Below are 17,835 nucleotides of genomic sequence, written 5' to 3'. Positions count from 1 at the left end.
CAATGAATACAGGAGCTATGTTTTAAATGCAACATTCACCTTTTTGTTTTTTCCTTCTGGTGGCACTGGATGATGGGAGTGATCAGATTCTGGATACCTAGAGAGAAATCCATGGTAAAACCTGTATAAAAACTAAGCCAAAAAAGCTTTCCGGTTATTGGAAGTGATGATGATCAATTACTATGAAGGCCACCTTAAGAGATAAGAGAGAGACAACACCTGTCTATCAGTAATTTTAGGAATTCAGAAACGTGGACCTCTGTTTGGAGATCTCCCTTGACCTGAAGATCTTCCCAAAACATTTCTTAGATATGTTAGATTAATTTTAGCCAGTCCAAGAGCATTTCATATGAGAGAATAGCATTTGTTTCCCAAAAAGCATAAATGTCCTCATCATTTTCTACAGCCAGAGAGATCTATTCCAATGTGATATACACAGCATTTTTTTAAAATCAGTCTTTGACATTAGGTTGAAAATAAAGAATTTGCAAACTGTTTTCCTACGGATGTTTGTTCAATGGCTGTTTTTGCAGACTTTGCCAGCTTGTGATTCAAGATTTTTCAAATCCCAAATTTATAAGTGGCAAGTAGTGACTCATACTGAGTTTTGCAAAGACTATAATTTCAACCTTGTTGTAAACAGGGTTGTTCTATATGTAAACTGCTCCTCTGAATAGATCCTAACACTTACTCTGCTTTCCAGAAACCCTACTTACGCATTACTGAATTAGCTCACAATGCAAAAATCACACGCTATTTCCTATAAGGCCACTACTCTTCATGCAATCAAAATAACTCCCCCTCCCCCCACCCCCAACAACCATTTGGTATATCAAGTTACCCAATTGGAACTGTGAGGTATAGAACAGTATGAATAGTTAGATATCTGTGAGCTACATTACATTACATCCTTGCTATCTGAATGGAATTAAACAGAAACTGTTTGCCATTTTTAATGCAGTTGTTGCATGGGTTGCATGGTGAAAGACAAGGCCTTGGATGACAGCAGTTGTATATGTATTCAATGCGATGTATTCTTGAGGATTACATCCTAGCAAGTTTACATATTTGGCTAATAATATTAATCCCCTCTCAGATTTCCCCACTAAGAAGATTACTGCAACAAACCTACATAATTCTAAACATATGCCAACATAAATTAAAAGTCTTCTTACCAAAAGAGCATGCACGCCCACACATCAAGTAGCTTTGTTGAACAACAGTAAAGAGGAAAAATATTGCAGACAGGTAAATATTTTCAGATGACATTAGTTTCTGTAATTTCATAACCTAATTGTTGGTACATAACCAAATATATGCAGCTGACTATCTTCATTCTTTTTAAACCTTGATAAGTGTGGGTGGTGACTTGAAAATTATTCCAATACACTGGAGGTAGCTTTGAAATAATTGAGTGTGGATCTTGTGCATTTACCAGGGTGGTTTCAGCAAAGATTTGATAAGAGTGTGGAGCTGTCACCAACAGGGAATTGTTTCTTTGTACCTGAAAGGAGGTGAGTTCATTTTATTTTATTTGGATTTCTAAAACAATAGCAAAGGAACGATTTGCACTCTAAAGAAGAAACATATTAGTCGCTGGGAACAGGAATTCTTCCTACTCAGCTCCTGCAAGTCAAAGCTGTAACACACAGCATGGTTCTGGACAGACAGGCAGCAGGAAGCTTGCCAGACAGTGCTTTCAATGGCAAACTATGTGGTTTTAACAGTTACTCTGCTATCCTGAAGCTTGGTTCTTGCCAACCTTCACCTCTCCAGAATTAGGTAAGTAGGGTGTGTTCTTCCAGAGAGAGAGAGAGTGCATAATTCATTCCAGACACAGGGAAGATTCCAGGAAAAGATGGAATGAGTATGTGAAACTCTCAGTCTGGTTTGGATATTCTTAAGCATGGTGATGGGTTTCTGCATGTGTCAGACACTTGGCTGACCAAAAATAAAAGTGCATGGAATTTTATACTAGCTTTCATTTTTACTATTGAAACAAACGTTCATTGAATCATTTAGGCTCTGCAGTAGCTTTCTGAAATACAGGCACTGGCTGACTGTGTCACAAGTATTGGTTTACTGAAAGAATTCTGAAAACCAGGAAGCCTTCACTCTTGGCAGTCTGGTAGCTAGTGATTGAGTGCTTCACTCGGTGCTCAGAAAGCACTGGGTGAGCCTCTCGTGGATATCTCTCACTCAAACGAGTCTACCTCAGTTTCAGCCTTGCCTTGCGATAGAGAGCCCTGCAGGGATGTGGCCTTCCATCTTGGACAGAGGAAATAAAATCTGTATTAGTGATGGTAACTGTTCTTCTTATTGTCCAACCTTATCCCAGGTTGACAGTGGACATGGAGAAATCACGATGCTCAGACAACCCAGGCTGGAGGATATATGGCAATGACAGAAATGCAAGGAAAATAAATGAAAATTGTTTTAAAATATAAATACTAAACATTTTGCAAACAGTATTATTTCCAATGTTATACAAACCTGCGTATTTTTTAAAAAAAGGCCACTACATAAATCCAGCTGGTAATTGCACAAATAATCCACTGTTAACCTCTCTTAACCAAGCTCTCTCAAGCACCCACATTTTATTAGCAAAAATGAATATGACAACAGCATAGAGAAAATACATGCCACTAATTCCTATATGTTTGACTTCAGTACTGTAAAGCAAAAGAATGGTTATAACATCTTAAATGTCATTTTATGTAATAAAAGCAATAGTTTGTTTTTCAAGCAAAATGTGAATTGTCATATGGTACACTTCGGAACTTATAACCTATTTATGTGCGTCTTTTCACACAACATTACAACATTTGCAACTTCCCGCTAAGTGCTGTTTTCTTTCTGGGGTTAGAAATGATGTAAATCTCTCAGAAGACTCTTAAAACTTAAGCAGAACTCCTGACGTGAAAATGCCCCGGAGACAGTCAAAGATATGCTTCAAATATTTGCATTTTAGTGCAATGGGGTGATTTTCAAATTTGGTGGCTGGGAACTTCAGAAAACCATTTTTCAAGATTTATTTTCGGGCAGGTGGATGTCTGACATCTGCAGAAACCCATCACCATACCTAAGAGTATCCAAACCAAGCTAAGAGTTTTTCCTACATGGTGCTGTGTTTCTGCATGGGTTTCCGTCTACTCAATATTGAACATGGGCAATGACCTCTCTCACTGATGAATTCAAGGCTAGCCCATCCTGGCACTCGCGGGTATAATAGGATTCAGCTAATGTCTCAATCGCATTCAGACTGATGTTAGTTCCATTCAGAGCAAAATAAACCCCTGGATTGTTATCCTTGTAAACAAGGGTTATTTTACGTAGCTTATAAGTCCAGCAGCTTTTTCATTATAGTAGGAAGACTGATAATGCCCACACATTGGATCTGGCATTTTCACATGGGGTCTATCATACTTTGATCACTAAATATTCAGGCAATCAACGACTGGAACAGGATGCCAGTAAAGGTGGTAGAGGCCAGAACACTGGACTCATTTAAAAAAAATGCTTGATATAGTGATGGGGGTCAGTAGGTTGGGTGTTTTGCAGAGATGAGATTGGATGGGCCAAAGGGGCTTCTTCATCCAGACCAATCTTGTGATCTTTTCATTACAGCTTTCTCATTATAAAATCATAGCAAAAAGATTGCTATTTTTAGTAATTGGCATATGACAGACCTCAATGTCAGTTCCTACACTAGTGTAATTCATCCACCCAAAAATCCAAATGTAACAAATATTTGAATCTAAATATGAAACATACATCAGAGCAACGTTTATTCGTGTCACGTAATAAAGATATGAAATGATTCTCTGCTACCTTCTTCAGACAAACAAGAGAAAAAGCATAAGTTGGAAGTTATCCTTTTCTTTGCATTTCAGGAATGTTTGTACGTATTAACCAACAACCACTTTTGCCTTAGCCAACACTGCGTGGCTTATATGACCTGTGGAAATGATTTTTCAAATGTAAAACAACCAAGAAATGAAACCAGGGAGGTTTGGTTTTGTGTGGCAAGTGTACATACCAATAGATGATGAATTAGAATTGCATTATTAATGATCTGCAGGTAAAAGCTATGGTGACTATTACAATATATATGATTCTGTTTTAAATGCTGAAACATTTTTTTTAAAAAGTGCAATGGATTTTCAATTTCTTAATAATGTACCTTTTACTTTTCTCATTAGTATGCAGTTTTAAGACAACTTAATAGCAACTGCACTTCACGAATGCAAGATGGTCTTTTGAATATTTCCATAGGCTTCTCTGCTTCGCCGCAGATTTTCATCCAAGTGCAAAACACATTTAAATTCCTGTAATTTACAGTACTTGTCAAAGGACCTTTTTGCAATGCCTGTGACTTTAGTGCATCTAAATGAGTGTTGCTTTGATGTTCTTTTGAGTTCAGCTTCAACCTGGTGATTGTGACTCATCAGATTTCCCTCTTTACAATCTTGTTCAAGGTTCCGGCTAGAAATGTATAACAATCCCAAATGGACATGCAGACATGCAAAGTGCATGAGCTTTAGGTTCTGCTCCTGCCAAAAAGTTAAGGCACTGATTTGATTCCCTATAGTGTAAAAGCAGCATAGCAGATTGACACTGAAACCAAACCTAATATAAATGGAAGTTAATCAGCTTCAGACTACATTCTCTTGCAGCACCTTTACCTTGTGACCTTGTGTTTTTAGGAAAGATATTATCTGGTGACAGTTTAATCTGAGAATTTTTTTCCTTGAAAAAAAGTCTGCTTTTTTGGCTTTGAGTTCAATTGTTTGTTACAGTTCATATTTTCCACTTGATTTCACTTGATGTCTTCGATAACTGACAGTTCTCCACTAGTATACTGAGGGCACAAGCCATTAAGATAAAGACTACCATTTTTTGACAGAGTTGGCAGAGTGTCTCTTTCATCCATCAGGTTGACTGACAATGTTCTTTTGCCTGGAGTTAACTCTTGTGCTTGCTGCCCTCCCATCTCTGAGGACAGTTTCCTTTTGATGGACGTGGCTCTCTGAAGCTTGTCATAAATTTCCACACTCAGTCGCCTGCGAGTCTCTTTGAATTCCGCTGTGACATTGGCCGTCCATTCAGCAGCGTGAGCTCTAATCTCTCCAACCTGGAGAAAAATAATAATAATCTCTGCATTTCATAAAGCACCCAATCACATCTTCGAGACACCTCAAAGTGCTTCACAGGATAAACTGCAAAGTGGGACTGAGGAGTGACTGTGTATTTTTGTGGGTGAATGCAGCAACCGACTTTGCACACGTCAAACAGCAATGGAGTGAATTACCAATTTTATTTGGGGTAGCTGTTGGCCAGGAAATGGGAGAAACTCCCTTCTCTTTTCGAATAGTGCCAAGGGATCTTCCTGGACAGGAACACGGAACCTCATGGAAATTTAATAATAATAATCCTTGCATTTGATACAGCACCCTATCACATCGTTGAGATCACTCAAAGCGCTTCAGAGAAAATACTGTAAAGTGAACTGACTGTATATTTTGTGGGCAAAATGCGGCAGCCAATTGCGCAGCATTGTCCCACAAACAGTCGTGGATTGAGTGACCAAATCTTTTTTTGAAGGGGTTATTACCTCTGAAAAACAATCCGTGAATCAATTAACAACAAGGTTCCTACTTACTGCTGGTAAACAGAAGCATCTGGAGTAAGTAAACTTGCTTAAGGTTTCACCCCATCCCTGAATTGAATTTAATGCCTCATCCGATGGTCGGCACTTCCAATAATGCAGCAAATCCCAGCACTGCATTGGAGTGTCATCTTAGACTATGTGACACTATTACATAAATTGCAATTTCATGCAAGGGAATTGGTTGGTTTTCCAATGTGTACTTGTGTGTGTGTGTGTGTGTGTGTGTGAAAATGGAGGAGGAATGTTCGTTATATGTAATTTAGTTGATCTGCAATCATCCTTTAACAAAACAACTTACATTTGTATAGCGCCTTTTATGTCAGGAGGAAGTGCTTTAGTATAGTTTATAGAATCAATCATGATTGAACAAATAATTTGACAATAACAGAGCCCATATATTCACGGAGATTCTCAGCATGTGCTCTTGTGACTGAGGAGCACAATCGGGACAACATTAGCAGTGTTTCTTATTTAATGCCAGTGCAAATTAATATTGGCACAAACTACAAGTTGGCAGCACAAGACTCCAGGAAAACGATTTCCTCCTTTTTAGATCCTTCCCAAAAACATTTTTTAATCTGAGGCAGGTGATTTATGTTTAATTTCATTTTAAATCATTTCATTTGCAATATGTTTTGACATTAATAGCTATAAATATGTATTAAGAACAACAACTTGCCTTATATAACAGGACTCCACACATGACAGAGTCTCGCGGCACTGTTTTAAACAAATTTAAACTTTCTGTAAGAAATGTGGAAAACCGGCTTTTAATTTAGGACTGAATTTAAGAGTTTTCTAAAATTCTATACCAATACAAATTTTAATGCATTTTAAGGTTTTAACATGAAGGCCATTAGAAACTTTGGGCCTCTGGAGTATGTCTCAAAATAATTTTGCTTTGCCTCAGAATAAGGTTTTGGTCTATCAAAAAGATTAGACCATGAACTGGTTAGTTGCTGAGTCGAAAGAGACTCATTTTATATCTCACGTAACATCATGAGAGACTGATATCTCACTGAGACAGAACAAAGAGAAATTCTTTGAATACTGTTCTTGTTCCTGGCATTCTGCCAACGACAGACTGATACATCAACAGTTCATATAACTTAGGGAGAAGTAAAAACACTACAAATATAAAAAGGGAAAAGCAACTAGTAATAATGAAACCAAGGGCACAAACATAAAAGTATAAATACCACCTTCTAAAATGAACTGCCAAGACTGCAGCCATTTTAAGTGTTTATTACCTATCATATTCACTAAGTTATCAAAACAATGTATGGTAATGTACTATAACTGAAGTACAATTGCAATTGTAAGAGACGTTTAATTGTTCTATCACTTTTGTCAGGAATCTGTTTGTTTTATTTTATTATTTTGCAGAAGTGTTGGTGGATGGGAGTCTTCGATATGTGGGTCAATACAAACAAAAATAATAATAAAATAATCCTTGAATTTTATAATTCATGTCAGGATGATGTCTCAAAGTGTTTCACAGGATATACTATCATAGAGGGCAGTGGCTGTATATTTCTGTATGACAATGACTTTGAAATTGCGGCTGATCCCTGAATCTCCGCTTAGAGAAGTCGGAAAAGAGATTGAGCCCAAACGGAGCCCCAGCTGGTCCATGTGAGGCACATCCGGGTGAATCCAGGATTCACTAAATGAGAATCCTTTGGGTACTAATCGCATATTAGACCTCAAATTGTTCTTATAGTGGAGAAATCCCATTTTAAGTGCACATCATCAATATAATTTAGTTCCAAGAAGAATTTTTAAAATATGTGTTTGATCACAATGCCTCTTGTTCTTGGGCCAGGAAGATGATTTTCAAACTTAAATAAAAGAAAATCAAAAGTAAAGGTGGTGAAGATATCAATAAGAGTGAGACATTCGACTGGTAAAGAGTGACTTGAGTATAAAGGGAAAATGCCATAAGAAGGACCAGCTACCACCGTAGGTAACTTTTCCGATCACTGGAATTTGACCCCAGCTGGTCGCATAGATTTTTTATTTAAAAAGAAAAGTAATATTTAGGCTAAATGAAGGATTGCTCCTTCATATGTTAGTATATAAATTAACATGTAAAGTAACAATGTTAATTCACATATGGTGAATTCTTTGTGTTTTTCACAGTTGTAAAATAGCAATTACCAAACAAATTATACCACTGTGACAATATTCCAATAGTGCTGAATGAAAATATTTTGACTAAATAATTCTGAACATATACCATGTCAGCACAACATTAGTTAATCAAATGTGTTAGTTAGTTATAATTTTGCAAACCACCCAGGTGGGTGAGCCTTCAGCCTCTCTGCCCCCACCCTCTGGAACTCCATCCCACAGTCCCTCCGCCTCGCTCCCTCCAAAACCTGTGTCAAGACCCTCCTCTTTGACCATATCTGCGGTCACCCTCCTACCCCTGCTCTCCATCTCTCCTAATCCCAACCACCAGCTCGGGTTCAGATCCCTGACTGTCCAGCGCCTTGGGTCGTCCTCCTGACGAGAACGACGATACACAAGTGTCATTTTTGTTGCTGTTGTTGATACTGTATCAAATGCTTTACTAAAATTTAAAATATGTACATATAAAATATATATTGCTCAGTCTTGTCCTTGCTCTTTCTGCAACAAGCTCAAATAGATACGCCATGCATAATATCACACCAATAAAACCATGCTTATAATTCTAAATACTGGAGTTGAGTCCTGAAATACTTGAGTCAAAACAAAATCCTAAAATTGCTCACCAATAGAAAATCTGAAGGACCCAACTACTTTTTAAATAGTGGATCATTTGGAATTCTATCATAATTAATATTAAAGCCAGGGCTGTGGAGAGAATGCATGCAAAGAGAATAAATATATTGCATTAATATTTTATGTGTCCTTTGGAATGACAATTTCAGTGAACGGATAATTCAGATTCTACGTAATGACAAAAAAGTAATGCTTTACAATATGAATAAATATGAACATGAATAACATACAATACAATTGACATTTATATTGCGCCTTTCACATGGTTGGGATGTCTCAAAGGGCTTAGCAATGCCAGATGGGCACGCGAGCTCAGGGTGGGAACTGAGAGGAGAAAAGTGACCTAAAGTGTGGTCAAAGAGATGCATTTTGAGACATGCCTTGAATAAGGAGAGGGAGGGAGCGGGCAAGTGAGTTGGAGGGGTTCTGGGATTTCCAGAGAGTGGGAATAGAATGGCTGAAAGCTTGGCTGCCAACAAATAGTGGGATGGACAGGCAGGGGACATGAAGCAGGCCAGTATTCGCTGAGCGATTGTTATTCAATATGAATAACATACTAAATGAATAAAATACTATATGAATAACATACATATATGAAGTACAACACACCTCTTCCTTGGTTTTCTTTGATATGACTCGAAGCCAGTCTCCAATCATGCTCAGAACAGCAGCAAAGTAAGCAAGTCCTACAAGGATCCAGAACCACACCACAGGCTTGTACCAATCTAAATAATCAATAGCGGGGCTCCCTCCTGAAAAAAATATTAAAAGAATATGTTGGGCCAAGCTGTAGCTCATAGATTTTATGACAGAGCAGCAAGCTGAGCCATTGTGTATTGGACAATGTTATCTAGTCTTTAACAAGAGTAAAAAAANCATTTTTGGATCCTGTTTTGCTGCATTCTGCTTTTCTATTTCCCTCATAGTTTCTCTGATAATCCTTTTCGGTAACCTCAATTTCCTTTTGTATGATACCTATTAGTCTACACTACATTTTGCCTGTTTGGTCTTTAGATTGGTTTGATCTCTTCATTCAATAATTTTGATCTTGTCCTTGATATATTTCTCTTTATCTTTACAGAAAAGTACTTTCTTTCTGCCTTTATGTTGGCCTAAAAATTATTTCAAATGTTCCTTGGTTTTATTTCCTAGTTTCTCTTTGATTTTCCCTTCATTGAGCTCTGCTCATAACTTCAATGTTTAATAGTTATCCTTCACCGAAGAACAAATCCGGAAGTTTTTTTATTAGGGACGGAGTGCGTCAAATCAGTTGCAACAGAAAAAAGAGAATTAGGCAAACATTTAAATAATGTAGATATGAAAGTATATAGGCAGAAAAAAGCAGGATTTTTTTGAAATCGAGTAGGATAGAACAAAATTGAGACAATGGGATAAATGTCTTGCTTCTGTGTCGAAATTTGTATGGTCCTATGAGAGGAAAATATTGTATGTGGTGTGATAATTATCACTACAGATAATTAACATTTTGCATACCACTTGCTTTAACCTCTACTTCTATCAGGTGTTTCTGAACAAGATGGTAGCATTTGGAATCTAGCTTTAGCTTTTATTGATGAAGACTGATATGAAAATACAACTGATCTTCTAATAACGTCTTTCTGTAAATTATCTCTTAGAGCACATATCTGGTTTCTAAAATATCGTGCTGCAAATATGATAGTTTCAAAAAAATCCTTTGGATGCTACTTGCTGCAATCGGTACTCTTGATTTTTCTAATATTCCTTTTAGTTTATCCCAAATGCCTTTTCTATGCCTCCTTTTCTAGCATTCACTAATCTTTCTTGTTGAGTGACCAAACAACATGTCAGAAGTGTCACAAATTGTAAGTACAGTTGTATCACCACAATTCTATTTAGACAGAGATGACATCCTCCTACATGGCAATGTCAAGCCAGTTAACCTTGTTGTGCCAGATGAATAGTCAACATTGTTGACACAGTCAACTTTTTTTTGTAAAGTGGCAGCATATTCTATTTCAGAGTATAGAAATCTGTACATATTCATTTCAAAGGACAGTATTTAATTAGAATGTATTCAACAACTGAGTAGAGCCTCAGCCTGGCTCAGTTGGTGTCAGGCTAGCTATCACTCTCCCTTCTGAGCTGGAAGGGTATGGGTACAAACCCTATATCAGGACATTGAGCTCAGAGTCCAGGCTGACTCTTCAGGGCAGCATTGAGGAATATAACAAATCATCATGTCGTCGAATCACCTCAAAGCACTTTACAGGATTTACTGTAAAGTGTACAGACTGTGTATTTGTAGACAAATGCATCAGCCAATTTGTACACAGCAATGTCACAAAATCAGCCTTGAAGTGAATGACCAATGTTATCTGGGGGATTGTTGGCCAGGACACTGAAGAAGAATCTTCTACAAGAGAACATGGCCACTTTGTTTATTTTACATGTGTTATTGGTGGCAGAGCTGCTATTAGTTACAACATAGCAAATCAAACAAATGACTTAATTACTTTACACTGTATCAGCAAATTAATCTTCACTCATCTTACTTAGAAGGATAGGTTTTTAATTGACAATAATTCACAGAAAATAGAAACAGCGTAGTCTAATCACCCAAAACAATCTCCAGGATACTCAGCAGTCTTCATTCTACATGAACAATACCAGCTATCACTTTATCAAATAATTCTCTCAGTTGCCGAAAGAGCCAAATATGTTAGTTTTATTTCATCAAGATCACCCTTTCCATGGAACGTTCGTGTAGTCCTACTAGGTTCCTACCAAGGCTGAGTGGTTAAACCTGTGAGAAGAGACTGGGGGAACTTGGTCTGTTTTCGATGGAACACAGAAGGATGAGGGTATTTAAAGTTCTGAGTGTTTTAAAAGAGTAGAAATTATTTCTACTGGTGATTGATAAGAGGACATCAATTTAAGTTAATTAACAATGAAGCAACAAGGAGATTAAGAGGATTTCCTTTAAACAAAGAGTTGATAAGATGTGGAATGGCCAGTCAGCAGCAGCAGTGAAGCAAGATACTTTTTAGTTTTCAAGAGGAAACTAGATAGAAATATAAAAAGTAGTAATTTGCAGGTGAATAAGGAAAAAGCAGGTAAATGGGATGGAATGCATTGCTCTTTCAAAGAGAACAGCACAGGCACGAGGGAATGAACGTGTTTCTTTCCTCTAAAATTCTATGGTTCCATCACTCTTTCCATGTGCGTTTAAGCAAGTGTCACCTCCAGACATCGTTCTTCATTATTTCACGTTGTATTTTGTGGAGTAACTTCACTCATGCAAAAGAACGTGGCAAAGCTCTACCTCCTACAGCAATAGCCAAACACTTGTTTAATTTGAGAAAATAGGCAGCATTGAGACTGAGGAGCAAAGAGCGGAGACAGTGCTTACCAAGGTGAAACACAAATAATTAATTCATCAGAAGGTCATTTTAGAATTCCCGTGAAACATTTTAGGGGGATTCAAAATTAGTCATTTTAAATAAGAGTATCCAAGTTAATGATGCTTCATAACGCTTTAGATTTGATGACTATCAGCTCCAGAATATTGTAAATCTAATTTATCCCCCATATTGTGTGTCCATAAATTATTCTACGATATCCATGTTTAAAGGACCATTGATATTGGAAGCGAAATGCACCAATTGCAGGCTAGCCTGGTATAAGGGTTATGGTTTAGCATGGGTCCAATTAAAGCAGGGATGTACAAGGTGACCAAAAAGTCATAATACAATTAAAATGTCCAATAAGTCTTAAATAAATGATATTTTTTGTTTAGATAATAGGGTAGCTTCACAACGTTTTAGTCACCCTGTAATATGGTGCTATACCAGAAACACAGTACATGCATCTTCCAAGTGCTGACTTGCAATCTGCAACAGGTTGCCAGGAAAGGTAATTGAGGCCAGGACACTGGACTCATTTAAAAAGTTGCCTGATGTGTGATGGGGGGATGGTAGAGTGGGTGTTCTGGAAGAATGAGATTAGTTTGTGTGAAGAAGGTCCCCTTGGCCTATCCAATCTTGTGACCTTGTGAAGCTTCCCTGCTAAAAAAATACATCTTCCAAGTCCTCAGATAGCCATTGATGTTATTTTTCTGCACACCACACATACGCACAATGCCTAGGAAGTTATGCTAGTGGCAATCTGACAACCCCAGAATTTTGGCCAATTTTCCTCAGTTCAATTCAAGTTGGGGTCTAAGTTTATGGACACAATCCATCAAGTCAGAATCAGGTTCCATTGTACCAATATGCGCCCTGGTGATAGACTGGGAAAAATACAGGCAATGTTATTTCATAATCAGTTGATACAAATAGTCTTACCTGCCACATAATCACCGAATCCAATTGTTGTCAAGGTGATCACTACAAAGTAAATAGACTCCAGTGTTGTCCAACCTTCTATGTGCTTAAATATGATGGCAGGGATTGCTACAAACAGCAGGCAGCCGAACAGGATGAATATAACTGTGGAAATCACACGGATTTTGGTTTGGCTGATTTGCCACTTCTGAAAAAGAGAAACAGAACAAAAAAAAGTCTAAAAAACATAATTATTTCTTCCTATTCTCTGTCCTCTATAGGTGTCTGCTCACATTTTATAGTAATTCCAGTAAGACTTCAGAGTGGGCCATTTATACTCCATTATTTCTGCTGCGCATCCAGCTTAAAGCAACCACCAGCTGGAAACCCACAAGATAAGCAAGGTAATAGCAAAGGCATTAACCAGATAATGGTGAATATGGAACTGCAAACCTACGGACACAATAGATGGAAACATGCTCATACAAAGCTGTCATACAATTGTTAGGATGCAATATTCTCCACTTTGGGAATGGTATATTCTAAACAGCCAAATTGTAACTTTAGCTGAAATATTGACTTTTCACAATGTGACAGCGACTTGTTTCTCAAAACATAATAAGCTTTCTAAGATTTTTTTTAGCTCAACTTTCTCCACAGGTTAATTTCAGTTATTTTTCTCTTTTTTTAAGATGAAACAGAGAGGAAACTTTGACATTGTTTTGTCTATAGAATGTGAAAAACGTATTCACATTCTATCAAACTCAAAGAATTGCTCTCAAATTCAAAAGAATTCAATGCACAAACTTGCCTAAAGGAATGGTACTCCACTAGTTGTTAAAGGAATCAACCTTGGTGACTTTCCTCTATTATAAGGGCAAGCAGGCAAAATTAGTCATATTACCAACCAGCAGAATTTCACCTTATTGTTTGTTGGAGCAAAGCTACATTTCTCAATGTATTGCCAGAGAATGTAGAGTGTACAGTCACCGTAAGTTGTTTAATGATTCAAATCAGATACAGGTGCCAGCATCCAGATCAGTTCACGAGTTAACAGGTGAAACACAAAACGACACTAACCAAAACATCAACAATCATGGATTGGACACTCATCCCGCATTCAACCACCAGAAACTCAAGAATTAAACAACAAGGATTCCTTTAGAATAAAATCTTTCTTCCTGTGGCTCCAGCCACAATAGAATTCACATTGCTCATCATAGCAGCAGGGTACTAATAGCAAGTGTTGTAAAATAATGTACTGATGGGTTTTGCAAACAGATTGTCTAACACAAATGAGAATCAAAACAAAGTCATTGAAAATTACCCACTTCTCAGTCAAAGTTTTATTGTTTATTTGGCAAGTTTTAGAAATCACGATGGGATGAAATAATGCAGACTTCTAGATTTCCAAATATCTTTGAATTTTAGTATTAAAAAGGATAAAGTAAAAGGGAAAGAAACTTATGTTCACTAATTTAGCAAACTGTACTGGAAAAACTACCTGGACTTTGGGACATCAATCTTTGGGTGTGTTGAAAGCTTACAACAAGAAGTTGCTTTTATGTAGTGTCTTAGAGCACTTAGCAATTCTGTAGTTTAAGACTGAGCTGGGAATAAAGGCGAGGTGACACTAGGTATGGTCAAAGAGGCGTACATTCAAAACCATAGATCTGAAGCAATGTCCCCAGCACAGTTACCTTAAGGGAGGTCAATGTTCTTTTTGATTCTTGCTGAATAATACTGACTGTGCCAAATCAATTGTATCTAGTTTTTTTTNCTCTCCTCGAGATAAGATGCAGGTTTGCAGCTCCAAGTTAAAATAAAAAGGAATAAACGAGCATCAAACAAGTGCATAAGGTGTGGATCAGGGAAAATGAACACAACCCTCTCCTCCTCCCATCACAGCATCACGCTGTGTTTATAAGTCACTAATTACTCTCTGAGCAATGGCCATTGGTGGAGGAATATCCCATCGTTAGGAAAAAAATAGTCAGTAGCACTGGTCTCACCTTGGATCAATGTCAGTCAGTGACAGATAGAAAGAATGACAATGGCAGCGATAATAAGGTACAAATGTGTGGCTCACGAAAGCAGAAAGGGCAATAATTTATTTTTATTTTCGGAAAACTACTTTTAAAAACAAAATGAAAAGTCATCTTAATAGCATGATAATACCTCTTTGCCCACACTTTCAGTCCTCTTTCTCTTCCCCACTCCCCTCGGATCATACCCCCAGGTCCTGTGTCAAACCATAATTATTAAGAGCCTATGGGCATCCTTCAAATGTGAAAAGAGCTACATAAATGTAAACTTGTATCTTATATGCAATTTCCTGATTTTTTGGCACATTTCCAATGCTGTACAATAAATTATTTTGGTATCCCTTGGATTTAATATGGCTTAACATGATCATGCTTTATATGTAACAAACATGTGTACCTGCAAACGTTCAACTCTGAACTTTGAATGGTGCTTAGAACCAGGCCTGAGACTCGGTTTCTTCTCATATTTTCTTATATCGAGACTGTGGTGGAAATGTGCAGTTTGGTAGGTTGCATTGGATGTGGATGAGGAAGACTTTGAGAAGGGTTCAAGACAAATAAGAGTAAAAGACAGGTCAGCATTTCAGTGGCTGGTATGGCCAAATTGAATTCAAGATGTTGACGTTTTACCTTAAACCATGCACTTCTGTTGTCAATTTTGTTTTGAGCATATCAAAATTCACATTATTCAGAGCAAACGATTTTACGTAGAATTCAGAAAATTTTATTTGGGATTTAAAAGATAAAATGGAAGGAATATTCTCGTTTTTATCAAGTTTAAGTTGGACTTTTCTCTGAAATACTTCTCCCCAACCTCCCTCCTCCCTTCCCAGATTCACCTTGACTTGTAGGGAAGGATATGTGAGCTTTCATTTCTACACTTAGACCAGCTTTTCGCAGTTCAATTTTAAAACCTATCGAATAAAAGAACCTTTAATATCGTTGAAAAAATGTCTGCATCATATAATCCAAATATAATAATAGGCTGCTTCCAGTGGTTCAGTGGAACAGAATCATACAGACTAGAAAGATAGCAGATTCCTAGTTTCTTGGCTGAGTTAGACATTTCAGCTGGATTCATGGGAGGGGTGGGTGGCGGAGTACTGTTACAATCTGCTTGAGCAATCTTGGATTACGAGGGGGCAGAATAGGACAGATTTAACACCAAGCATTTTCCCTGATGGAAAATTTGTGCTAATGGATAATGGGTCAGAGCAGGTTCACATTCAGTTGTCCACCTCTCCACCCCCACTCATATGGTTTAAAAAGTTCCCACCAATAATTCCTTGACCATGTGCCAATGTGAAAAATGGATAGATGCTGACACTTGCAGAACCAAAAAACAACCTAATTCAATACCTTTAGGAGATTTGCTCTATATTTTGTGAGCGAAATGCAGCAGCCAATTGCGTACAGCAGCGTCCCACAAACAGTCGTGGATTGAGTGACTGAAAGATTATTACTAACCATTAGTGATCCGCCAAACGACTAATAACCAGTGACCAGCTAGGGACCATACTCAGTGCTAGGTAAACAGAGACGTGTAGCATGCATGAAATTAAACTGCAATGGGTAAAAATTCCCAGCTTTTGTAGCTTGTTTCTTTCCTTTGACATCGATGATTTACTACCTTTGCAGAACATCTGATGAGTCCACCAAGTTATCCACAAGCTGCAAATGCTTTCTCATACATTTTGTCCACCCACTTCTTCTGGTAGCAGCTTGTGCACTAAAGAACCATATGGTGTAAGCTAATTGTAATAAATCAACTACAACTTAAAAATCGTACTCGCATCATGAACGCTGCATTAAAAATGATGAATTGTTATCATTTTTAAAAGATAGCTGATGTTTGGTTGCTCAATTGAAGTCCAATTTTTTTCAAGAGTCTAAAACCTAAAGGGATTAAAAACACTTATGGTTCGGCACTTTGGTAAATTATTGACATGTTCCCTTTTTATGTTTAGCAAATTGTTCTGTTCCAGCATTCAAAAGGATTCATCGTATTTATCCAACGAAAAGCTGAAACAAGCAGACTGGAAAGGTCCCAGGTTCAATCTCTAGTCTATTTTGAGTTTGCTGATAAGCTGCCATGGAGGCACGTGACTATTCTCGGTGGTCAGGTTAGGGAAAGAGAACTCAGCCAGTCCTCACCCTCCAGTTGATTGCTACTTAGGACTAGATTGGGTTCAGCTTTATTAACCCAGTGGGAAATGAACTGCTGGAACTCACTGCCAAGCTCACATACCAATTGGCGAGGTACAGCAGGGTGCCTGACCCCGGTGGAACGCCAGCCAAATATCTTTGGACAAGGAAGGTGAGCAGAGAAATGTTGTTTGTAGAAATTGAAAAGCCATTGCAAGTTTGAGAAGGAAGTACATGCTCTGCAAAACACCTTGCAAATTCAGAGTTAATGCTGAAATTGAAGGAGATTTGAAAATGTATTGCTACAGCTTATGAATTATAAAATATGCAATTGTTTTATATACATTTGTTGTGTAGCACAATGCGTAACACATGAGACTTACAAGAAATACATCTTCCACTTTAGCAATTCCTTTTCCAAATATGGTCCCTAGTTGGTCACCAACACCAGCTAGCAGAAACCCAAACAGTGGGATTCCTAACAAAGCGTAAATAATGCAGAATATTTTTCCGCCTTCAGTACTCGGAGACACGTTGCCAAATCCTAGGACAAAAACAAAATCAAACCAAATAAAATTAAAAGTAATTGAATAGATACATTAAACATACAATACAGTTTACAACAGTTTACAATTGTGGCTTAACATTTACTGCAATTTAAACCTCTGGAATCATCAGCATGAACAGGGCATATTCACAGCAAGGAAGCAATGAGCAACCTATTCGAGCAGTTCTAACTGCTTCTTGAATTGCAGCTTGTTTACAAAGTCGAGTAAATGACTAACCACAAGGGAAGAAATCAGCAAGATTCTAATAAATTAACAAACTCTCATTGTTGAATGTTCCAAGGAGGAAATTGGTTCATTCCCTTCCTTTTTCCTGGGTTTCTATAGTGGAGGCC

At 37.6% G+C, this 17,835-nt stretch overlaps 1 protein-coding gene across 1 annotated transcript in view; it reads right to left on the bottom strand.

The window, feature by feature from the left end:
* Positions 1-4,788: 4,788 nt before the first annotated feature.
* Positions 4,789-17,835, bottom strand: part of LOC103186169 (potassium channel subfamily K member 2) — a 39,268-nt gene continuing 26,221 nt past the window's right edge. Inside the window, exons 4-7 of the mRNA XM_007905036.2 lie at positions 17,318-17,478; positions 12,766-12,952; positions 9,050-9,192; positions 4,789-5,134 (exon numbers count right to left, since the gene is read on the bottom strand). Of these exons, the coding sequence (XP_007903227.1) occupies positions 4,820-5,134; positions 9,050-9,192; positions 12,766-12,952; positions 17,318-17,478 (806 nt within the window). The 3' untranslated portion in view covers positions 4,789-4,819. The remainder of the gene's footprint in view (positions 5,135-9,049; positions 9,193-12,765; positions 12,953-17,317; positions 17,479-17,835) is intronic.

The sequence above is a fragment of the Callorhinchus milii genome, unplaced genomic scaffold, assembly GCF_018977255.1.
Source record: "Callorhinchus milii isolate IMCB2004 unplaced genomic scaffold, IMCB_Cmil_1.0 Scaffold3, whole genome shotgun sequence".
Lineage (NCBI taxonomy): Eukaryota > Metazoa > Chordata > Chondrichthyes > Chimaeriformes > Callorhinchidae > Callorhinchus > Callorhinchus milii.
This window is presented reverse-complemented; position numbering and strand designations above follow the sequence as displayed.